The 24,924-nt window shown below is 40.1% G+C and overlaps 1 protein-coding gene across 2 annotated transcripts in view; it reads right to left on the reverse strand.

Moving 5' to 3' along the window:
- Positions 1–1,961: 1,961 nt before the first annotated feature.
- Positions 1,962–24,924, reverse strand: part of OTUD4 (OTU deubiquitinase 4) — a 45,865-nt gene continuing 22,902 nt past the window's right edge. Inside the window, exons 15-23 of one of the 2 annotated variants that reach the window (XM_037897342.2) lie at positions 19,249–19,411; positions 16,424–16,541; positions 14,914–14,969; positions 14,253–14,336; positions 13,220–13,355; positions 12,361–12,624; positions 11,518–11,558; positions 11,061–11,135; positions 1,962–4,661 (exon numbers count right to left, since the gene is read on the reverse strand). In XM_037897342.2, coding sequence (XP_037753270.1) covers positions 3,408–4,661; positions 11,061–11,135; positions 11,518–11,558; positions 12,361–12,624; positions 13,220–13,355; positions 14,253–14,336; positions 14,914–14,969; positions 16,424–16,541; positions 19,249–19,411 — 2,191 coding nt within the window. In that variant the 3' untranslated portion in view covers positions 1,962–3,407. The remainder of the gene's footprint in view (positions 4,662–11,060; positions 11,136–11,517; positions 11,559–12,360; positions 12,625–13,219; positions 13,356–14,252; positions 14,337–14,913; positions 14,970–16,423; positions 16,542–19,248; positions 19,412–24,924) is intronic. The other variant, XM_037897343.2, reaches the window with a different exon arrangement.

The raw sequence follows: 24,924 nt of genomic DNA on the forward strand, positions 1-24,924 counted from the left end.
AAGTTAACCGTATCCAGTTTGCAAATTAATTCTAATTCAGCAGTCTCTCGTTGGAGTCTGTTTCTGAAGTTTTTTTGTTGAAGAATTGCCACTTTTAGGTCTGTAATCGAATGACCAGAGAGATTGAAGTGTTCTCTGACTGGTTTTTAAAATGTTATAATTCTTGATGTCTGATTTGCATCCATTTATTCTTTTATGTAGGGACTGTCCAGTTTGACCAATGTACATGGCAGAGGGGCACTGCTGGCACATATCACATTGATGGATGTGCAGGTGAATGAGCCTCTGACAGTGTGGCTGATGTGATTAGGCCCTATGATGGTGTCCCCTGAATAGATATGTGGACACAGTTGGCAATGGGCTTTGTTGCAAGGATAGGTTACTGGGTTAGTGGTTCTGTTGTGTGGTTGCTGGTATTTGCTTCAGGTTGTCTGTAAGCAAGGACGGGCCTGTCTCCCAAGATCTGTGAGAGTGATGGGTCGTCCTTCAGGATAGGTTGTAGATCTTTGATGATGCGTTGGAGAGGTTTTAGTTGGGGGCTGAAGGTGACGGCTAGTGGCGTTCTGTTATTTTCTTTGTTAGGCCTGTCCTGTAGTAGGTGACTTCTGGGTACTCTTCTGGCTCTGTCAATCTGTTTCTTCACTTCAGCAGGTGGGTATTGTAGTTGTAAGAATGCTTGATAGAGATCTTGTAGGTGTTTGTCTCTGTCTGAGGGGTTGGAGCAAATGCGGTTGTATTGTAGAGCTTGGTTGTAGACAATGGATCATGTGGTGTGGTCTGGATGAAAGCTGGAGGCATTTAGGTAGGAACAGCGGTCAGTAGGTTTCCGGTATAGGGTGGTGTTTATGTGACCATTGCTTATTAGCACCGTAGTGTCAAGGAAGTGGATCTCTTGTGTGGTCTGGTCCAGGCTGAGGTTGATGGTGGGATGGATGGCTTAGGCTACCTGCCTGCCTGTAACCAGACCCCTGGGGCCAAATGGGACAGAGATGCTCCCTGCCCCCTTGCACACCGGAGAGGGGGCTCACGCTGGCTCTGATGCAGTGAGGAAAGCAGCGAGCTTGCTGCCTGCCCCCACTGGGACAGCAAGGGCAGCACTGAGCAAGGGGGGAGCTGAGACCCCAGCTGAGTGGGGGGGACTCCCCCACCCTGCTCTCCTGCTGATAATAGCTCACCTTAAGTGATCACACTCGTTACAGTGTGTATGGTAACACCCATTGTTTCATGTTCTCTATGTATATAAATCTCCCCACTGTATTTTCCACTGAATGCATCTGATGAAGTGAGCTGTAACTCACGGAAGCTTGTGCTCAAATAAATTTGTTAGTCTCTAAGGTGCCACAAGTACTCCTTTTCTCTCTAGAGAGTGCACTTTTAAATTTCTCTCAATCTGTGGAAATCAAAATGTTACTCAAACCTCATAATACATACAAAGGCATATATGACTACACATCTGTTCCAATGCCTATAGAATTCAGTAAGCATTAGATTGAGTTCAAAGAGCAGCATTGTAAAGAGCAGGGGGAAGTTACACTTTGTGAAGAGAAGCTTTCTTAACTTTATTAGCTAACCATCACCCCATTATTTTATGTAATCACTGAATATGAATAGAGAAGCAAGAGCTTAGTTAGTACATCCCTCCAGTGTTCGTTTTTAATAGCAACCTTATAGACTAAACCTAATTGCTAAATATATTTCCACTCAAATTGATTTAAATATTTTTCTTGCTCTGGTAAAAACAGTACTGCCTTTACAATTTCCATTTATAAAATGCACTCTAATATATATTTTGCTAAGTGCCTAAATGTTAATTGCTATACAGTGCGGATTGAGAGTTCAGGTCAGTAGCCACAAATATAGTAGCAATTCACCAAGTTCTACTGATATGCCATTTGTAGATATCAACAGAACCAGAAGATTGACGATGATTATGAGTGGTTTTATATAGTTTAAAAAGAAAGTGAAAGGACAAACATTTATTTTTAATTAGGTGTTTTATACATGGCATGCATCTGAAAAGAATTGCTTCGTCATATATATAACAGTATCACTCAAGTTTCCTGATCAAAGGTATACAATCTCATAGACATGAATAAAAGGGCACGATCACCTTTTACACTGGTATATACAGAGATATAAAAATATACACAACTGTTAATTTTACAAAGCAACAGAGCTGAGTGAATAGTGTGCACACTGCACTCTCGAGTTTGGATAGCTGAATATCCCAACTGCAAAGGCAATAATCAGGAACACTGCAAAGATCATCTTTAAGAGTCAGAAGAAACAGCAATCAGAACTCTGACACACAGTGTAAAAATATAAGGCAGAAGCCGCTTTCTTCTGAACTCTAGAGAATATATTTTGAAAACCACATCTTGTTTTTAAAAAGGAGTTCCAGCAATGAATTGTACATGCAAAAGCGTAACCAATTTGCATCAACAGTGCAACAACAAAAAAGCTGAACAGTAGCTCATCATACAAACTTAAAAAAAATGTAACTTGTATTTTATGCATTTCTGCTCACAAAATATTTAGGATTTGTCAGTGCATTAGTGTTAAAGTGGCATTAAAAAACTTCTGCTATTATAACAGATGCAGAATATTTTGGAAATGCATAGCATCTACATTTTTTATTGTCTTTGTAAATATTTAATTGGCATAGGCACCATTATAGTCACACCAGTGTTAAGAATTCTTGGTGGAAACAGCCATTCCACTGAATTTTCTATCAATGCACACACAGCTATTCTTGACTGCTTGTCTCAATTTTGATTTCAACAAATGCTTTTTAAAATTCAAAAAAATATACCCTATGAATATTAAAAGAACTATATACAACATATCTAAGACACAGTTAGCTGACTGCCATAGATGTAACACACTAAAGAGAAACATTCAAGTTTGACAGATTTTGAGATGAAAGGCCTTTGGGTTGGAAGCATGTCAAAGACAACAGTGCGGTAGGCTGAAAATTCCTTTAGCTCAGTTTAGAACTAAGGCATTGTATGATAAAATATACATTTATATTTGGTGCAACACTACCATCAGTTTTAGAACCTAGATCATGTCAAATACTATATTTGTATCATTCCAGTAAACATTTTATTGTATCACAAACTCAAACCTCTATGGAAAAAAGTTCAATATTGAACTGTATTGTTTTTATACTTTAAAACAATTTTATTTTCTACTTCCAGAAATTGGAAAAAATTCCTCAACCAAAAAACTTAATATTTAAATTGCCAAGAAACTTAACGCTAGGACTAGGAGTTCGTTTCCCCCAGGCCTTACTTTGAGGTTACAAGTGTACCCTATCTTAAAACAAAACAAAAAAAACTGGGAAGATTTTAGATGTCTCTCCTTGAAATTTGTATTGGCATTTGAAACTTTCCAATAAGACATGCCTATGCTAGATGCCCCCTCTGATTATCTCCCATGATTGCCCTTCTTCTATCATTTTTATATGGCCTCCCTCTAAAATTTCGGTGATATTGGTAACCTTCATCTCTGCTTCTGTTCGGTGGTCCTTTCCAGGCTTCTTCATTTCTTGGGTACTGGTATCCTCCCCGACTAGAAGGGTAGCCCCATTCATTTCTTGGCCTTCTGCCACCGCCATAAGTCTGATTATAAAATTGCTTGGATCTACCACTTCTCAACATATCAGACACCTCATTTTCATCTTCAGAGCTCTCTTCCCTTGCTCTGTGTGTCCTGCTTTCTACCAAGTTGGCCTGTAAATTATCAGTAGCCTTGGCATCTCTGGCTTTCTCTGGCTTTTCCTTATGACCGGGAATATTACTTTTCATTTCATTTTTTGGTGGCTCTGTTACTGATGGTGAAGCATGTGACACCAGTGTCTGCCTCTCGATCCCCTGCATCTGTGTAGAATGATTCTGTAGTGCAGCCTTCACTTGTTTAGCAGGAGAAACAGCAGTACATATTTGCTCCATCTTCGGCATCCTGGCTGAGGTTTCATCCAGGACATCAGATTCGCTGCTCAAACTGGCCACAGGGAGAGGTATGGCACTGGAGCTACTTTCACTCACTACCTTCCGAAGATGCTCCACACAACTTGTTACTGGAACTGGAGAACTGCATTCTTCAGCCAGATATATATTTGCTAAGGGGCTAACAGCTGCCCCTTTGTCCTCAGGTGACATAACATTAGGTCTCACTACTGAATTTTCCATAAAACCCTGAAATGGGCACCCATACCAAAAGTGAGGGAAAAAAGGAGGTGCTATTGGAACAGCTCCTAAAAATTGATTGTGTCCAAATGGAGGGTGCAGGAACATGTTTTTTCCTCTCACCGACTCATCTTGATCTGACTGAAGAGCTTGCACTGGGTTCTCGGATTCTACACAGACCTGTCTTTGACTTTCTGACACCTGAGCTGTAGATATAATCAGAGGCAATGATGGAGACCTAGTGTCAACTTGCAGACTCTGATCATCGGATCTGGCCTCATTCTGCATAGGAAAGTGTCTGTTTGTTTGTGCCATTTCATTTTCATTCTGAGTTGGTGGCGCCTCTTGGAACCAAGGGTTGTGAGGATACACAGGAACTGAAATTTTTGGGTACATTCTACAAGAAGCTACATAAGCCTGATGCAGAGGGTACAAATAAGAATGTGGTGCCCACATGGGACAGCTGTATGCCTGCAAAACAAAGATGTTTCAGTCTACTAAGGAATTAAAACAAACAGATGTAAAATATCACACTGTAAAGTCATTTGTCAACTTGAAACCCAGTCAATTTATTTTAAAAGAGATAAAAGTAGTTTTTTATTATATATCATATCTGCCTGCAAGTCCCTTGACCTATTTTTACAGTTTTACAATCTTTTTTTTTAAATTCCTATTGCTGTGTGAAAGGGGAAACAGTTTGACTATACAGAAAGAACACTGTCAAAATGCTTAAACACAGACCAACAGAAAGCATAACAGAGCGAGTTAAGTTGTAGCTATGCTTTTTAAGTGTGTTCAGGTTTTCTAGATACTTTCTTGAATCATAGGTGTTAAATGGACACTTAACCCACATATCCATTCTGTCAAAATCCTGAGGAAAAAATAGTGTTACCTCATCTTGAAACATGCACATACAGATCTGCAGACATCTGAAGTGAGGCTCATTGCCACAAAATTCAAAAGCCATATTTGAGTAAGGTCACATTCTGCAGCCCATTAACTGGATTTCTGTCACCACCTAATAATATGCACTAACAGAGAATAGACAGTTTGCACTTACTGCAAGTACGTCTTCTCCTTTGGTCTGGGAGCTGCTGGATTATCATGTCCACTAAAGGTGCTGACATTTCCCAGGCCTATATGGAAAGAGCCTGTAGGACACCGAGAATTTTACCAGTGGCTACTTCTGTGGCATTAGTGGGCATGGTAACCCAACAGCCAGTTTCCAGACCAGGAGATTCTCTATAAGAGAGAAAAAGACATAGCTGCCCTCCAAGGTTGTCAGCAATTCTACTCTTTGGTCAGTGTACTTCAGCCAGTAGACAGTTCTTACGCAGAAGATGACAGACTACATCCTAAATAACGCACACTGCCAGCAATGGAAATCATATGATCCACAAAGCGAGTTTCAAATTTAGGTCTATGAAACAAAAGCATATTTTTAACGTACATAGCAACCACATTGACTAATGGCCAGCTAATTTTCTGTGAACCAAACCAGAGACTTTGACTAGTTACACAAAGTTATCAAAACCACTAACTTCTCTCTCTTTTCATTCTTTAAATTATGATAGCCGAAGAGATCTTTTTTCCAGATTTGGTCATTAAAAAACACCACAAACGATTTTACTCCACAGATGAAGTCAGATGTACCAAGTCTGACACCAGAGGTAGTTTTACAATAAAGCTTGAAAAAATTACCTCCCTTAAAATTGTAAGTGCAGAATGGAAATGCTGCTACAGCATTTACTACAATGGTATACATAATGCTTCTCTAGATAAACAAACATCTTTATTTAAGATGGATTTAAAATTGAGAGACTATGTCATTAACTTAAGATGGGTAGAATAGGCAGGCATGGGGGTGATTTAGGTTTGAATATATGGGAAAATTTACTGTACACACACACAAATATATTATAGCTGTATAATTTCCCATGTGGGTACTTATTCTGGAAAAACATTGCCTTTTTCTGGTTTAATTTATACCACTTCCAAAGTGAAAGGCTAAACCAGAAAAAGGCATTATTATTCCAGAACAAGTGTGTTCACCTGGGTAGATATACTGGTATACAATTACGCTGATAAATTTCCCCACTTAGACTAGCCCTTACAAGAATGCTCCCGTTAAACAACCACAGTCAGAAACCCAAGAAACTACCTGATAAGGTAATATAGGAAAGAAAGCCAAAATATTGTAGAGTATGGAAAGAATCAGTTATGGTCACACAGCATTGTTAATTCTATCCCCATAGCAACACCAGTCTCCTATCTTCCCTTCTTTGTTTCTTTCAAACATAAGTTTTGTTATTTTTGAACCATGAATTTTTCTAAAGGACTCTGGAAATCCACAGCCATGTGCTGCAGATGTCTGATGTTGGGAAAAGGCCACTGTACTGGTACAGTGACAGTACAGTTAAACATCCTCCCATTTCCCCTTAGTCATCCTTTTTCATAATAGCTTAAAGTACTTTGCAGACAACTAGAGACATCTTAAGTTTGTAGATGCACTACACTTAAAATGCTTGCAGATGAGCTATTGAATGTACCGCAGCACAGAGCACTAATATATATACACATATCTGGTATATCATGTTTCACCACCACCCTCACTTTTGCTCTTTTCTGCAAGTATTCTGATTTCCTGATCTGGGCCTATGATGTTTGCATTGATACACTAACATGTAATGACACTGATTTAACTGGTGGCATATGCAATCTTAATGAAGAATGGGGGATGTCTGCCTTCAGTAGGATACTGATGTAACTGTGAATTTGTAAAGAATTTCTTCTGTGGACTGTTTATAGCCACAATAAAAACTAGAGCAAGTTCAACCAATGCAGTATTCAAATCAAAGCTTTCTAGTGTTTGTGGACACCAACAAGATGAATCTGTTTTTTGATGGATCAGTTCAGAATTTTTGATTGTTCCTCAATTCAGGAACTGAATTTTGTTTGGGTGTTTTACCTATGCATACCTAAGTTTTCAAAATGTTTTAAATTCTTTTAATTTAAAATTAAAGTTTAAATTCCCTGTTTCTAACAATTGCTTTTTGATAAATGGGACCCCAATTCAGATTCATGCCACTGCAACAGGAAGAGTCAACAACGTTCTTATATAAGCTGTTTTACTTGTAAGTTACTGGCACATACTTGCAACCTTAACTCCAGCTAAAAGATAGACTTTGAAAAGAGAGAGAAAGAAAGCTCATGTCTTCAGTCTTTTGGTTCCATTTTCATGTTCAGCATCAAATGGATTATTCTGACACATTTAATTGACCAGGAATTAAATTGCCTAAATATGACTTCTCCAGTCTCAAAAGTGGTGCTGTGCATGAGATCTCAACAAAATCTTTCATAGAATCATAGAATATCAGGGTTGGAAGGGACCCCAGAAGGTCATCTAGTCCAACCCCCTGCTCGAAGCAGGACCAATTCCCAGTTAAATCATCCCAGCCAGGGCTTTGTCAAGCCTGACCTTAAAAACCTCTAAGGAAAGAGATTCTACCACCTCCCTAGGTAACGCATTCCAGTGTTTCACCACCCTCTTAGTGAAAAAGTTTTTCCTAATATCCAATCTAAACCTCCCCCATTGCAACTTGAGACCATTACTCCTCGTTCTGTCATCTGCTACCATTGAGAACAGTCTAGAGCCATCCTCTTTGGAACCCCCTTTCAGGTAGTTGAAAGCAGCTATCAAATCCCCCCTCATTCTTCTCTTCTGTAGACTAAACAATCCCAGCTCCCTCAGCCTCTCCTCATAAGTCATGTGCTCTAGACCCCTAATCATTTTTGTTGCCCTTCGCTGGACTCTCTCCAATTTATCCACATCCTTCTTGTAGTGTGGGGCCCAAAACTGGACACAGTACTCCAGATGAGGCCTCACCAGTGTCGAATAGAGGGGCACGATCACGTCCCTCGATCTGCTCGCTATGCCCCTACTTATACATCCCAAAATGCCATTGGCCTTCTTGGCAACAAGGGCACACTGCTGACTCATATCCAGCTTCTCGTCCACTGTCACCCCTAGGTCCTTTTCCGCAGAACTGCTGCCTAGCCATTCGGTCCCTAGTCTGTAGCGGTGCATTGGATTCTTCCATCCTAAGTGTAGGACCCTGCACTTATCCTTATTGAACCTCATCAGATTTCTTTTGGCCCAATCCTCCAATTTGTCTAAGTCCTTCTGTATCCTATCCCTCCCCTCCACTGTATCTACCACTCCTCCCAGTTTAGTATCATCCGCAAATTTGCTGAGAGTGCAATCCACACCATCCTCCAGATCATTTATGAAGATATTGAACAAAACCGGCCCCAGGACCGACCCCTGGGGCACTCCACTTGACACCGGCTGCCAACTAGACATGGAGCCATTGATCACTACCCGTTGAGCCCAACAATCTAGCCAACTTTCTACCCACCTTATAGTGCATTCATCCAGCCCATACTTCCTTAACTTGCTGACAAAAATACTGTGGGAGACCGTGTCAAAAGCTTTGCTAAAGTCAAGAAACAATACATCCACTGCTTTCCCTTCATCCACAGAACCAGTAATCTCATCATAAAAGGCGATTAGATTAGTCAGGCATGACCTTCCCTTGGTGAATCCATGCTGACTGTTCCTGATCACTTTCCTCTCATGTAAGTGCTTCAGGATTGATTCTTTGAGGACCTGCTCCATGATTTTTCCAGGGACTGAGGTGAGGCTGACTGGCCTGTAGTTCCCAGGATCCTCCTTCTTCCCTTTTTTAAAGATTGGCACTACATTAGCCTTTTTCCAGTCATCCGGGACTTCCCCCGTTCGCCACGAGTTTTCAAAGATAATGGCCAAGGGCTCTGCAATCACAGCCGCCAATTCCTTCAGCACTCTCGGATGCAACTCGTCCGGCCCCATGGACTTGTGCACGTCCAGCTTTTCTAAATAGTCCCTAACCACCTCTATCTCCACAGAGGGCTGGCCATCTCTTCCCCATTTTGTGATGCCCAGCGCAGCAGTCTGGGAGCTGACCTTGTTAGTGAAAACAGAGGCAAAAAAAGCATTGAGTACATTAGCTTTTTCCACATCCTCTGTCACTAGGTTACCTCCCTCATTCAGTAAGGGGCCCACACTTTCCTTGTCTTTCTTCTTGTTGCTAACATACCTGAAGAAACCCTTCTTGTTACTCTTGACATCTCTTGCTAGCTGCAGCTCCAGGTGCTATTTGGCCCTCCTGATATCTTTCCTACATGCCCGAGCAATATTTTTATACTCGTCCCTGGTCATATGTCCAACCTTCCACTTCTTGTAAGCTTCTTTTTTATGTTTAAGATCCACTAGGATTTCACCGTTAAGCCAAGCTGGTCGCCTGCCATATTTACTATTCTTTCGACTCATCGGGATGGTTTGTCCCTGTAACCTCAACAGGGATTCCTTGAAATACAGCCAGCTCTCCTGGACTCCCTTCCCCTTCATGTTAGTCCCCCAGGGGATCCTGGCCATCTGTTCCCTGAGGGAGTCGAAGTCTGCTTTCCTGAAGTCCAGGGTCCGTATCCTGCTGCTTACCTTTCTTCCCTGCGTCAGGATCCTGAACTCAACCAACTCATGGTCACTGCCTCCCAGATTCCCATCCACTTTTGCTTCCCCCACTAATTCTACCTGGTTTGTGAGCAGCAGGTCAAGAAAAGCGCCCCCCCTAGTTGGCTCGTCTAGCACTTGCGCCAGGAAATTGTCCCCTACGCTTTCCAAAAACTTCCTGGATTGTCTATGCACCGCTGTATTGCTCTCCCAGCAGATATCAGGAAAATTAAAGTCACCCATGAGAATCAGGGCATGCGATCTAGTAGCTTCCGTGAGTTGCCGGAAGAAAGCCTCATCCACCTCATCCCCCTGGTCCGGTGGTCTATAGCAGACTCCCACCACTACATCTCTCTTGTTGCACACACTTCTAAACTTAATCCAGAGACACTCAGGTTTTTCCACAGTTTCGTACCGGAGCTCTGAGCAGTCATACTGCTCCCTTACATACATTGCTACTCCCCCACCTTTTCTGCCCTGCCTATCAAGCAAACTATTTGATATAAAATTTGAGATAAGAGAAAAGTTTTCAAAATATGGTAGAGAGGGTAGCCTGTTCTTACTTGAGGCTTGCTTTAAATTATATGCCTAATTTTGGAGTCACCACTAAAAACCTCAGTGAACATGCCTTTCACTTCCAAATTTTGCACGTGTAGCCTGCTGCCAGCAGAGAACACCTTGCTCAAATTTGAAGTGATTTCAGCTAGCCATTTCTGAGATACTGGAATTCAAAAACAACTCAGAGGCGGAAACCTGAACATTAGTCTTGTGTGCTACGTCTCATTCACCAAAATCTTTTGAATAAACCTTATCTGAAGTTTCTAAGAAGTTATATTTGAGAGAAGACATCCAAAAACAAACAAAAACACCTTTCAAAACATGATTAACACCTATTTCCCCCAAACCCCGGTCCTGTATTTAACAATGGCTTGTCCAGCTCATTTCTAATTTAGGTTAAAACAGAGTCTGTTGCCAACAAAAAACTTGAAGAGGAAAAGGACTGAGAATTTTAGAAGTGGGGGCATGTGCAAAAGAAAAAGCACATAATGGAGAGCAAAATCTTAGCCTTACCTATGGATAGAATATAGCATTTTCATAACAGAGGCCCCCCCAAAAAATTAACAGCTTGAACAAGTTGTAGTGTTCCATACGGATTTTATAGATCTGTAAGAATTGTTTTTGCTTATGAAGAATATCCAGTTGACAGTCGTAGAGACTGAAGTCCTCTAACCACACAAATGGTACAGTATAAAACAGCAGCCGTACAGCTTCCCCCCCCACCCTCCCCCCCCCCAAGCTGCCCTGTCAAGATGTCTCACCATTGACATAGATGGACCACTTCTAGGAGTCTCAGAGCTCCATCCCCATGATCCATTCAATCTCTGGTCTCTCTGCTGCCAGCCAAAAAAGTCAAAATTATTGTGAATTGTGATGGTGGTGACTTCTGTGACATGAACATCTGTCTTCTGAAAACTGTCCACCAAGCTCCTTTCCACACATGTCAAACAGCCATATGATGGAAATGCTATTCAGTCACTTTTGATTTGGGCTGTATTTAAAGCAGCAACTCAGAGGTAAGCAGATCTATATTTTTCATTACCAGTACCTTGAGCCACTCAATCCCCATACAAAGTTACTATCATTAGTATTAATTTAAAAAAAATAAAAATAAAAATCAATCTGTTTTTGATTTTCCCCTACTAAAGTTACCATTTAGGGATGTGGGAGATGGAGGTTAAGTAGAAAAATCTCATTGATGAGAGTTTGGATAATTACCTTCACACCAAGATTAAAGAAAAATCGAAGAATACTTCTATCTAGAGAAAAAAAACAAACATCAAGTTAATTAACACCAAGAAAAACGCACTTTTTCCTCCCACCCAGCAATCAATCTCATTCTGTGCAAATTTTCAGCTACAGTTCTAGTAGAGAAAACTTCAACACTTTATATTGCTACTTCAGCCTGCTGGTTCGACTCCCCTTGGACTGATATAAGATGATCTGAAACTCAACTGCATGTTTTAAATTCCAGTTTTAATAGCTCAAGGAACCGAACTCCGTTTACAAATGTAAGAGAGAATGCTACCAAAATGAACACACCATCCAGTCAGGTGTGGTATGTTCTACATGAACTCCTTGTATTTTTCTTTTTAAAATGCTAAAATATGCCTTTTCCCAGACCAGTAAGAAAATTGCTGAGTAAGGTTCAAATTTCTGATTAAAACAACACAAGATTCCATCTGCTATTTTTCACTGCCATAACAGGCAACAGATATATACAATATGGTCAAGGAAATTTTTTTTTTTTTTTTTTAAACGTAAGCTACACAAAAATCAGACTTTCTGATATAAGAAAGTAAATTCATGAATCAGATTATGAGCCATGAAAAGTTCACAATAGAGTTATGAATATCACCACTTAAATTACCATTAGCAGCACAAGCTAAAAACGAACAGTACAATTTACTTATTTTTTATACAAAGAATAGTAGCACAGCAACTGTTAAATCTTTCAGCACTTATCAAAACAAATTAAAGGAATACATTTCCTTCTCCTTCATCCAGATTTTAAACAAAGACATTCCATTAGAAAGAGTGTAAAATATAACAGTTTCCTACCTTTAGGTAGATCATCCCCAGTATTACACAGGGAATAAGGTGGTGCAATGGCTCTCTCCCCCTTTTCATTAAAAGGGAATCCAGGGAACAATGGGTCCTGATAAGGATTCAGTGTCTGAGGCAAAGGCATCAAAGGCTGGTTAACTGCTTGTATTGACACAGGAACTCCGGCAACTGGAGCAGATGTTGCCTGGGATACAACAGAATCAGGTCCAGTTGTCGGGGCCGGCATCAATGAAGAAACAGGTATTTGGGTTGGAATACCTAAGAAAAAGAGGGAAGAGCGAAAGACATGAGTACACAGAATTTGGCTAAAGTACATTAATGAGAGATAAGATAGCAAGTAACTGTAGGATTAAACCATCAGGAAGATTAATTATTTAGGACGATAAAGAGGGGCATGAGTCCTGAAATGAAGCTGAAGGAAAACGAAGGCTCAATTCAAAAAACAGTTTTCAGAAAGGGACTGTACAACAGTCTATCCAAAAGTGCTAACAAAAATCTTATCACTTGCATTATTTAAAAATACCCTTACAGAAGACAAAAGGGAATTGAATTTTACAGCTGAATCTTTAAGTGACCCAGGCTGGAATGGAATAGTAATACTTCCCCCAACCCCTCTTCCCTTAAGAGGCAAAGGGTCACGTGAACTATTTTAATTAGCAATGACATTTATATGGACAACTGAAGCTAACTGGGATTTTCAAAAGCAGCTAGGAGAGTTGAGTATTCTAATTATCTTTCAATGTCTGTTTTTCAAAATCCCACTCAGACAATTTGAAGTCATTTTTTACAGACAGACCGTTCTGAACATGGTACAATAAGTCTCTGAAGTAGACCAAAGAAGATTTCTTCAAACCTGTTGGTCGATAAGTTGGCTCATTTTGCCAAGCTGGCACAATGGCTGGAATAGAAGGCACTGTAGGAGGCAAATGCACCTCAGAGAAGGCAGGAGGGGGAGTTGGATTTACACATGGTAAGCATGCTGTCAGTTTCTATAAAGCAAAGAGACCAAGAGAAGTTAGTAGGGCTCACAGATAATGCTTACTTAGAATAAGAGCCTAAATTCTATTCCATTCACAAAGGTTTGACAATCTAGATTTAACCAGGCTGCCACTGTCACAGTAGCAAAACACCATCTAGTAACATTAGCTAACAAGCTACTGACAAAATAGGAATCCTAACTGCGTAGCCACCTTTAGTCTTGTTCATTGACTGTGCATGGAGACTGAACTACCCTCTCATCCTAGGGGTCACCCCTCCAGAAAAAGTTGATACCATGAATGAATATCAAGCTCCCATCTCCAGGCAGTAAATTCAGCAACTCTCACAATAATAAAATTTACTGTTTTTCACCTCCAAAAAGAAAAGCCACTGATTAAATGAAGCAGTGGGCCTGCTCAGATACTCATCATGTATGATACTGTGCTACAATACAAGAGATCAGAGGATGGTAACAACCACAATGCCTGTTGATGCTATCAAAACATAACCAAAGTTGTTTGAACAATTTCCTAGACCAGCAGGAGCTGGGAATGTTGTAGAGGGAATGATATTGGTCACTGGGAAAGTCATAGAAGGTGAAATAGCTGGAGGGGGAAAAAAGAGAAAAAGTGTTTAACCCAAGTAGCATTCACTTAAAAGGTGGATGTGGATTAACCCCTTACTCACAAACTCCTGGGATCACCCTTACAATTAAATTGCAAGATCTTTTGGATAGGGACCAGGTCTTCATATAGCACCTAGCATAATGGGTTTCCAATCCTAACTGGGGGCTTTGGGCACTACCACAATACCAAGTAATTGTCTTCAATAGCTATACGGCTGTGATGGCAAGAATGCCCGGAGGCCTCATGGCTGAAAAAACCAGAAGTTAAACAAACATTTCTTACTTGTTCAGCAGGAGATTGAGATTGTGTCTTTCCTTGTTTCAAAGGAGATGAAGCTTTTGGATACTTGGTATCTCCACCATTCTTCTATTACAAAAGTTAAAATGGAGAGTCAATGCTACTCTATTTTTTTTCTACAAAAAAAGGCCAATAAAAGATATTAAGCACACAACACTTTGTTAAAAAGGTGGGCTGGCCATCAGATGAGTGTTTATCAGATTGCTACTATGGCAAGCCTAATGTGATGCCTCTTGATGATCTGTTGGCAGCAGGGAATCACAGTGAGAACCTCTAGATCCTAAACCAGGCCAGACTCAAACCTGTGAGGTCCAACCACTAGAGGGGAACAGAGACTCACACTGTGAACATATGGGGTACACTAGCAAATAGAGATCCAGGTTCAGAAGTGCTCTTAATAGCCCAAGTTGTAGAATTTACATTGCAGAGAGAGACCACATAAACAGACTCTTAAAGGTTCTGAGGAAGTTCAAAAATAAGACAAGTCTCCCTCCTACAATAATCTACAGAAAGTACTAAAGCAGCAGTAGCAGCCTTGGCGCTGAAGACAGCTACCTCTCTGCTAGCCACCTTACGCTGTGCTGCTTAATGCACATTACGGGAGGGAGAGAGAGAAAGAATTGCTTTGGTCTTTTCTTTAAATTACCTCAGATGAATTTGACTCAAACTTCTGACTGAAGTGGACCTGCCTGGAATTTGAATCTGTAATACCAAAAGATATAACATCGTATATGAAGCATCAAATCATTTATAATAGTCACAACTTCAGCCAAAAAAAGAAAAGGAGGACTTGTGGCACCTTAGAGAGACTACTTCAGCCAGTATAACAACTTGTCTTTCCAAAGTTAAATCTTCAGATACATCATGACCTTTCTACTTCAGCTCAATTATACGTTACTTCAAAATAGCATAAACGTGGAAAGCAGAATAAGCCAAAATAAGTAGGGCTGGCTGGAAAACAAAATTTCTGTTTCACAAAAATTTTCAAGGTTTCAGAATTTGTTTTCATTCTGCATTGGGATGAAAACCAAGACCTTATGAAAATTTGCACAAAAAAAAAAAAAAGAGAGACCAACGCAGCTTAGAAAAGCCAATAGCCCAGTGGTTAGGTCACTCACCTTGGATGTGGAAGACCTAAGTTCAGGTCCCTGCTCTGCCTGATGCAGGCACTTTCAAAAAAAACGTGAATCAGATATAGGAGCTTCAATGCCTATTTGTCTTTATCAGAGCAGAGGAGAAAAGGGGACAGGTGAAAAGAGGCAAAAATAGGTACATGGGGAAGGATAGATCCTTGAAATCAAGATCAAGGAGCTTCAACATGATGCAGTAAAGAAAGGGGAAGCAGGGAACAGATTCACAGAGTTCATATATAACAAGACAAAGGCCAGAAAGCAGATTACCAGCTGCATGTTGTGTTGACACAACAATTGTCTGCTCTCCCACTATACAACTGCAACCTTCCTCCCCATCGCCATCACAAAATGAACCCCACCAGAAGTAGGAGAGCTTAGTTACCCTATCTTTCCTCCAAGAGTTACCTGACAAATACACAAAGAATTGAGGAATATGGGAGAAGGAAATCTCACACCTCTCACCCTTCTCCAGCACTATTTAATTTAAAAATATGTTTGCAATTCAATCTCTCACTCACACACTCTTCTTTCAATTCCTTCCCCTACCCTTACAATTTTATAAGATAAAGTCACTTTAGGCACTAACCCCTTTTACTTGCTTTTTCTTAGATGAACCCTCTTTCCACCTGAGCAAGTATCTCTGGCATTTCTCCATCAGCAGTTTCTGCAACTCTAATCTGGCGCTAATTTCAATATAAACTGGCACCTAATTATTTTGATGTGGGTCAGAAGACCTAGCTTTTCAGCATTTAGCTCCTGTTGTGTGCCATCCCACATAATTTGAAAATTCCTATGAAAGGTGTTTGACCCAAAGACCATACCCATAAATCAAGAAAACAAGCACCTTCTCCCCAAAGCATACAACTACATTGCACTTGACCACTGTCACAAAAATTACCCTCATGTACCCAGTCAGATGCATAAATCCACATATAGGCACATCCCCAGCTTTGAAAATCTCAGACTTGGTTACTTAATATAAAAGCTAACAATGTTTAGTCCAGAAAACATTTTTTACACTACCTTTATCCTTTCGCTCTTCCACATTTGCCTTCCACCTGCTGTTTCTTTTCTCATTAACAGCTCGGATCTTCACGCAAGTATCAGCAGTCTGCATAGCAGCCTGACAAACTAAATGGTTCTAAAGAAATTGAGAGACGCAAAATTCAGCATTTCATATAAAAAGGCTTGGCCACAGGAACGTATAAAACAATGTGCCATCATCTAAAATTACCTCACTTGGCCTCCATGAATGCAAGTTTATTTTCAGCAGGAGGCAGAGAAAAGAAGCAGCCTTCTAATCTCAAATTTTCTACCCACCCAATTCACTGTTGCATTCCGAGAGAGTGTGGCTCACCTCTGAGTCAAGAGCTCAGGTTATTAAGCTTGTGACTTTGCACCCCATAATGCTTTACAGAAATATGCTTATGAGTGCAAATATGACATAAATGGAATATGTTTTATGCTAGATATGCCATGTAACATATTTGCAAAGGTTATGTTCTACCGAATGTATTCATCCTATTCGTATGCACGTATCATTTTTATATCTGAAGTTATGAGCATTGGCTCTATGCTTGTACTTAAAGTGTTTGCTGTAGGAAGCACATAAGGCAGATTTGGTCAACATAGCGTGAAGGGGTTATTCAAGTAATTGGGAGTGCTTAGCTAACAACAGACCTTGGAAGATGCCAATCCACATCTAAGCTTTCCTGGGAATGTTCAAACAAACATGTAAAACAACGGCATCGGCCTGCAAAAAGCTGAATCGTTCATAGACATGTGACTTCCCCAGGTGTCAGCAAAACTCCATCTTGTGGAGGGGATTTTCCCCACAAGAGAAAGACTATATAAGCCCCTGGAAACCCCTTCATTTTGTCTTCAGCTGGCTCAAGAGATAGCCTCTCCACCCCAGAGAAATGCCTGAAACAAACTGGAACAAAGGACAGTAACTACAGGGGTATGATTGCTGGACCCAGACTAGGAAAGTCTAGTCTGCCAAAGAAAACTTACTTGAAACATCTCTAAGGGTGAGATTTACCTGCATTTAGTTTCCTACTGTATTAGGCTTAGACTTGCATGTTTTTGTTTTATTTTGCTTAGTAATTTATTTTGTTCTGTTATTTACTAAAAATTACTTTTTACTTATTAATTAACCCAGAGCAAGTAATTAATTCCTGGGGGAGCAAACAGCTGTGCATCTCTCTTTATCAGTGTTAGAGAGCGAACAATATATGAGTTTACCCTGTATAAGCTTTATACAGAGTAAAATGGATTCATTTGGGGTTTGGATCCCATTGGGAACTGGGTGTCGGAGACAGGAGCACTTCTTAAGCTGTTTTCAGTTAAGCCTGCAGCTTTCAGGGGACGTGGTTCAGACCTGGGTCTGTGTTTGTAGCAGGCCAGAGTGTCTGGCACAACCAGGCAGGGTACTGAAGTCCCAAGCTGCCAGGTAAAACAGGCTTAGAGGTAGCCTCAGCACATCAGGTGACAGTCCTAAGGGGGTTTCTATTCCACTTCTAAAATCTATAAATTCTTCCATTTTAAAATCCTAATATTCTTCCATATTTGAGCAGGCGCATCACAGCATTTCCCACACTGCAACAACGAGATGGTGGTCTCCTCCAGTCTAGTTCTGCTCTTTACTTACTAGGAGGTTCCAGAAAGCTCTCCTGGACCTGATTCGCTTCTTATGAAGAACAATGGAAGTCAGGAGTAACACCATTGAAAAGTTTAAGATAAGCAGAATCAGGCCCTCTGCCTGGAAATTGTCATCCCCAAAGAGCAAGACACTCAAGGTCTCTCTCAAATCCCATTCCCCTCACAATCTAACACCTATTAGTATTTCAGCCTGTCTCCCCTACTTCTGTTTTCTGCCGGACTGAAATACAAATTAAAAAAAAAATCCAAACTAAAAATTCTAAAGCGTGATTATGTGAAGACAACAGCTTCTTATCCAGCAGATCTGTTCCCTGTGTGTATTAAGACTTATATCTGCTTCCTTTACAAAGCAAAGTATGTTTTTTATACTCCTGTTAGTTCAGCAGAGGCAACAAGCTACTGGAGATGAAGCTGAATTCCATCCTGACTCATGCATCAACAGAAGGGACAACCAACTTTCAAATGAAGGACTAAAATCCACACTCAGTTAAACCTATTCAACTCCTCTGAAGATAACTGAGTTCCACGTAAGAAAGAACAGAATTCAACCTAAGGAATGTTCATTACTGAGGACGATACATGAATAAGTTAGAGCACCGCTTGATTTTCAGATCCCAGCTTGAGTTTGCAGAACTGGCAGTTAGGAAAGCCATTGTTTTACTTCTAAGTAAACAGATTTCACCTGGACAAATTGAGACAGAGTAGAACTGTATTTCAGAACAAATCCTGCTCCCAACTCTGTCTGTATAGAGGGTCCACAGCAACAGAACTAGAGTAGTTCTGCACAAAGGAAAAGCAGCATAACTGTAACTGGGTAACTGTACAGGGGATGTACAAATTCCCTGCATGAAACCTAGCTAAGCCTAAAGGATCTGCTGGAACATGGTCCATTTCTACATGGATGGAGCAAGGAGCTCTTTGGCTTCAGTGACCACTCTAGTCATTACATCTCAATGCTTATATCTGTAATTCTCTAAGGAAAACTGCTAAGTGTCTTGATCTATGATCTACAGTTCTATATATTGTACTTATTTAACTTTATACAGAAGAGATGCAAGACAAGTCATTTAACTTCTCAAAAGTAATAAGAAAAGATCACAAGAGCGGAGAACTAAATTTCAAATTAATGATTCACTGGCAGGTTGTAAAAAATACCTTATTACCTACAATTACTGAAGCATACATACAGAAAGAGCAGGAAAAGCGTGTTCATCCCTTTGCTGAATCTCATAAAGTGAGCGAGATTCTTCTATGGCCTGCTTCGTTCTGCGTTCCTCTGGAGACAGGCCAAAGTAGTTACAATCTCTGCTAGTGTAGTCTAGATCTTCAGCTCTCTCCCGGTCTGGTTTTCTGTAGGGGAAGATGACCAAAAAACTGTCAAAGAAATAGTCAAATGGATACCAAGTGTGAGAGTTCAACTACCCCAGAATTACAATTGGGGAAAGCTGAAAGAATACAGCATAATGTACTAGCTATTCAGGTCCCATTATGCCTATAGTAAAATAGTAACTGCAAATATCAGGATTAAGAGAAAAAAAAGTGTGTTCCATCTACAACATATTCCATTTTATTTCCACCTGGGAAGAAACTAAAACAGAAGTTTGGATCATGAGCATTTTCTCCTATAATTTATAAAGAGTGTTCTCCCTTTGTTTAGTTATTTCACATGGTATTATACATCCTAGCAGAGGGCAAATATATACATTCAAGTGCTAATAAATGCATTTCAATAAAAGAATACACAAAACAAACATGTTTTTCTTCTTAATGCTATTAAAGTTATTTTGCGTTATTCTGAACTTCTGATGAAGCAACAAAATATATTCCCTCTCTCCCTGAAATGCCAGCTAGTAAAAGACTAAGTACTCTTAAAAACACAAAACCCTCACAACTTTACTTTCTTGACTAAGTCTTCCAAATTTTGCATAGTCACTGCGACACCACAGCAAACAACGGCCAAGAACATGTGATTTGTTGATGCCTCAAGACAATGGCAAATCCACAGGAGAATGCAGAATGTTTGTCTGAGAACCCCTACAATTTCAGAGACACTGTAGAGCAGGGGGTGCTCAACCTTTTTCTTTCTAAGGCCCCCCAAACATGCTATAAAAACTCCATGGCCCACCTGTGCCACCATAACTGGTTTTCTGCATATAAAAGCCAGGGCCGGCTTTAAGGGGTAGCAAGCAGGGCAATTGCTCAGGGCCCCATGCCACTGGGGGGTACGGTGAAGCTAAGTTGCTCAGGGCCCCAGGCTTCAGCCCAATGCAGTGGGACTTCAGCGTTCTGCCCTGGGCCCCAGCAAGTCTAACACTGGTCCTGCTTGGCGGACCCCCTGAAACCTGCCCCAGACCCTTGGTTGAGAACCACTGCTGTGTGTAGAGGATGCTTAGGTTCTTTCTTGTAGTGGTTCTGCACTTATACGGAGATAGATATTACTCATTTATTACTGTGCAACACATGGAAGTTAAGGTGACTAGTAAACAGCTCTGTAAACCTGTTCTTGGCTAAAAACTTGAATACTCCATAAAATATAAAGGTTGTGATGATGAATGATTGAATATGACCATTTAGGTCATTGATTTTACCAACTGTTATACAATAGCTACAAGTCTTGTACAACATATGTCATGTAAGGTGTCAATGGAAAAGTTATGATTTTCTAATTATGATTATCCCATTTATATGCCTGTTTCATTTTCATATCTGAAGTTATGAATTTTGGCTACATACAGGCATACACATGTGCTGTATTCCCAGGTAACACCCGGCAGGTAAAATTTATATTAAGGCCAGACAGCTATGTATTGATGGCCCATCAAGGACACTTAGCTCTCACTATGGACCATAAAAGAAACTTTTTGCCCAGATAGCTCTTCTTGTGGATGCCTCAGCAAGAACATGGGCAATGGCTACCCCTGTGAGTCAAAGCATTTAAGGACATATCATATGCTCATTTGACTTTGGACTCCATCTTGGGCCAGTAACTTTCCATACGCAGGGGCTGTGGGCTTTGTTTGGGACAGTACATTTCCAGGCACATGGCAGAGGATATAGAAGACCCCTGAGATATCTCCATTTTGCCTTTTTCCTGCCCTGATTCTCTGGACTGTGGATTTACAACTAAAAGGAACATTTTGAACTATGGACTGAGGACCTTCCAATCTTTTGGAAATTACCAGAGAGACTTTACAAGTCAGCAGTCTATTCAATCACTGCTACAAACCTTATAAGGACTTTGCAGTTATTTGTATGTATATGATTAACAGTTTTTAACTCTATTTTATTATTAAAACTTTCCTCAGCATGATTATTGGATAAAATCTGGGTTACATATTGACATGGCTATCTTGGGATTAGAAGAACCCTCTCTTTGATTACATTGGTTTTCAGTAACTAACCAAAGTCCAATGCCTAGGGGGTGAGACAAGGGCTGGAAGGCCTAAGGAGGCTGCATCTTTAGCTTCTTGTTAACTAGTGTGGTGAGACAGAAATTTACTTTTTTTAAACTGGCTTGGTATAATCTAATGATAGAATAACCACCAGGCTAGGGTGAGAGTGTGCCCTTTTTCTCCACAGTTTGTCCTGAACTGACATCCTCAGCTGTGACCCACCGAGGCACAGTGACACAGGTAAAGTAGATTAAGAAGTCCACCAAGAGCAAAGAATTCATGGCTATTGGAGTCTAAATTTTGACTGGCCCCATTAACAATTTTATTGCTACACCTAATAAGCTACTTTAGATGGTCATAACTGCCTAATCCAAACTGATGATTATAGCCCTGAATATCCTGACAATCAGCTTCCAGTTCAACAGACCCAGTTTCCTCTGTCCATCCAAGGACACAAAATAGGGGGAAAAAGTATCTGTGTTAATACGTGGACCGTAGCTTTCACCATTCTGACAAATGAAACACTTATTTCATATTTGAGTTGATTAAATGTTTTTACTTTTAGATTGATCAGAAAACATTGAGGACAACTAAGCATTCCAATATTTGAGAAAAGCTTCATATTAAGCCCTTGTTTGATAGTCATGAACAGTAAGAGAATATTTGTTTTTCAGTAATGCCCACCACCTGCTACATTTCTGCCCAAAGTGAGCTGTGTGCTTTGAAAAGAGGACACCTCTCTCAGATACCAAAATCAAAACCCATAGAATCTCAGACATTAGAAATTGAAAAGGTGGATTAGATTTATAAAATCTTTATGTCAACTCAGAGCTGTCTTTTGCCCTCCAGCATTTTTGGGAATCCCACACTGTCAGCCAATGCAAGTTACATAAGACTGCTGGCAAAAGCAGAGCAAATTTGAAACAGATTCAGTAAAGATGAAGGACTAGATGCACTTTGAAAATTCTGATAGTGAGGATAAATATAAAATTAATTGAGACAGTCATTGGACTACAACACTACGCAAGTCCAACTTTTAAATGGAGAAAATACTTAAGAATTGTGGAGAAAGAGGGCCTCAAAGTATTCTCTAAATTATTCTGAAATGATGTAATACCTAAGATTTGTCCTAGATGCACTGGTACGTAGGCACTGATGGAAATGAATGCCCCTCCACTGCCTGAATAACTCCCTTCATCCCCAAACTCATTTCCCCTTGAAAAAAATGTCTGTTTCTGCTCAATCATATGCAAGAGGTGCCTATAAATTCCCAAATATTCATCCGAGTGCTTTGCTCTGGCTGCAGTTGTGCTCCAAAGAGGGTACCAAGAGAGAAAAAACAAAGGATTCTGGGCCACGTCTGAGACTAAAAGCTACCCACTATATCCAAGTGAGAAAAAAAAGTGAGCAGAAACTCTGCTGTAGAAGAATGGTTCAGAGCTGGCCTGCTGGTGAGTGTCCACTGCGGCTGAAATGCTAGTTTCACATCCCTTAAGAAGGGTGGAGGCATACACTATCCTTTAAGATTAAGGCAGCACTGGAAATGCTATTTATAAGTGTGATGTACTTTTCTTCACTATATAGAAGATGCAGAAACCTTCTTTTCCAGCCTACTACATAAAAATGTAATGACGCAAACATTTCACCATGTCAAAGTCCTGTGATGAACCTATACACAAGATTCGTTTTAGAGCAAGATTTCGTAACCTAATTCAGTATTTTAAATTTTATTTCAATATCACAGTCTAATAAAGATGAGTAATAGTGTACAGAACCAAAAGTTAGAAGTGCTTCTAAAAAGATTCTGTATTTTGCTGTTTGACAAGACTGTCAAATTAAGAATCTGAATCAATGTCACAACAGAAAAAAAAAAAAAAAAATACATCAGTAAACAATGCTACATTTCCTATTAATTCTTTCAATATGTTAACGTTTATATGCATCCTTGCTTAAGTATACACATGTACAGTTTGACAGTTACAAGCTTATTTTTACTTCTCGGTAATAGGGTACTAGTCGGAAACAATACAGACAAATGCAGAATATTTTCTAAAGATTATTTAATCCTTTGCACTTTTTGAATTCACCAAGTGAAACTGCTATTTAATTACAAAATAAAATCTGTGTGTCTTGTCCCTGGATAACATCTGAAAAAAGAGTCGTCATAACCCAAGAGAAATCATCTGCCAAGTACCTAAATCTATAGCTATAGTGTGATTTTGGACATGTGCTGTCAAAAACAAAAGCAGATCTGGGGATAGTACATGTGCTCCTCCACACTATAGCAAAATCAAAAGACCAGGACAGCAAACAATATAAAAAGGAACTGAAAACAACTTATGTAATGACATTAATCATTTTACTACTATTTCTAAAGTAACTGCCAGTATTCGTATCTGTTCCTATCTACATACATATCCCGACCTCTACAATGGAGATTAACTTTATACTTAAGGATTTTCTTTTGAAAGTTCTATTTCTTCTTTTCCCTAATGGCTACGTTGGAAACTTAAATGGCTCTCTCAAGACAGCCTTTAGCCATAAAATAAATAAATAAATAAAATCATGTAATGGGTTCTGAAACTGACACACTATATTCCCTCCCCCACCCATGGTCCACCAAGGGCAACCACTTTAGGCTTCCAGCTCCCAGCCATCCCCTCTATAAGGTGGGGGCACATCTCATTTCCCTTTGACCAGGGATTTTAAGGCTGCACAGCTCCCTGCCCTACACTGTGATATACCCAGCAAGCCAGACAGCCTTAAAAAAAAAAAAAAAAAAGACAGTACCAGTGCTCCGCTTTCTCTGTGAGGGCTATGATCAGTATATTACCTGCAGTTCTAAGTTACCACACTGCTTCTCCTAAGCAAATTTATTCTGGAGTTAAAGCATTACAGAGAAAACAATAAAAGAACCTGCACACATGCTAAAAAGCTTACCAGACATCACACCCAGCTCCAAGACAGGGATCTGGTTGGTTTTAGTCCTTCAAAACCCACAACTGGATTTTCCCCATGATTACAAGTCCATCTATTTTAGATCCAGAAACAGACCCCAGAATGGGCAGATCAGCCATTTCCTTATGCAGCTCAGGCCTTTGATCTTGGCCTTCTGTAACAGGTAATCAGCAGATAATGACCCTCTCCTCAGGAAGTAACTTCAAAAGGCTACATTTTTGCAGAACCAGAGTTGGGGAATTTGCATTAACCCCTCCTTAGGGATTCCCCAGAAAATCCACTTAACACTTATTGTCCCAAAAGTCCATACTTGCCTGGCACAATTTCAATATAGTCTGTTGAACTCCCAGGTCTCACATCTTTCACATCTCCCCTCTAAAGAGATTGCATACAATCCCGGCCCACAATAATACATAAACTTAATGCAATAAGGTCTTTCAAGGATATTGCCATATCTGTCACATTTGGTATTTAACATCAGCTGGGATGCACAAGAAACAAAAGCCTTTGAGC

Source organism: Chelonia mydas, chromosome 4 (assembly GCF_015237465.2).
Source record: "Chelonia mydas isolate rCheMyd1 chromosome 4, rCheMyd1.pri.v2, whole genome shotgun sequence".
NCBI classification, from domain to species: Eukaryota; Metazoa; Chordata; order Testudines; family Cheloniidae; genus Chelonia; species Chelonia mydas.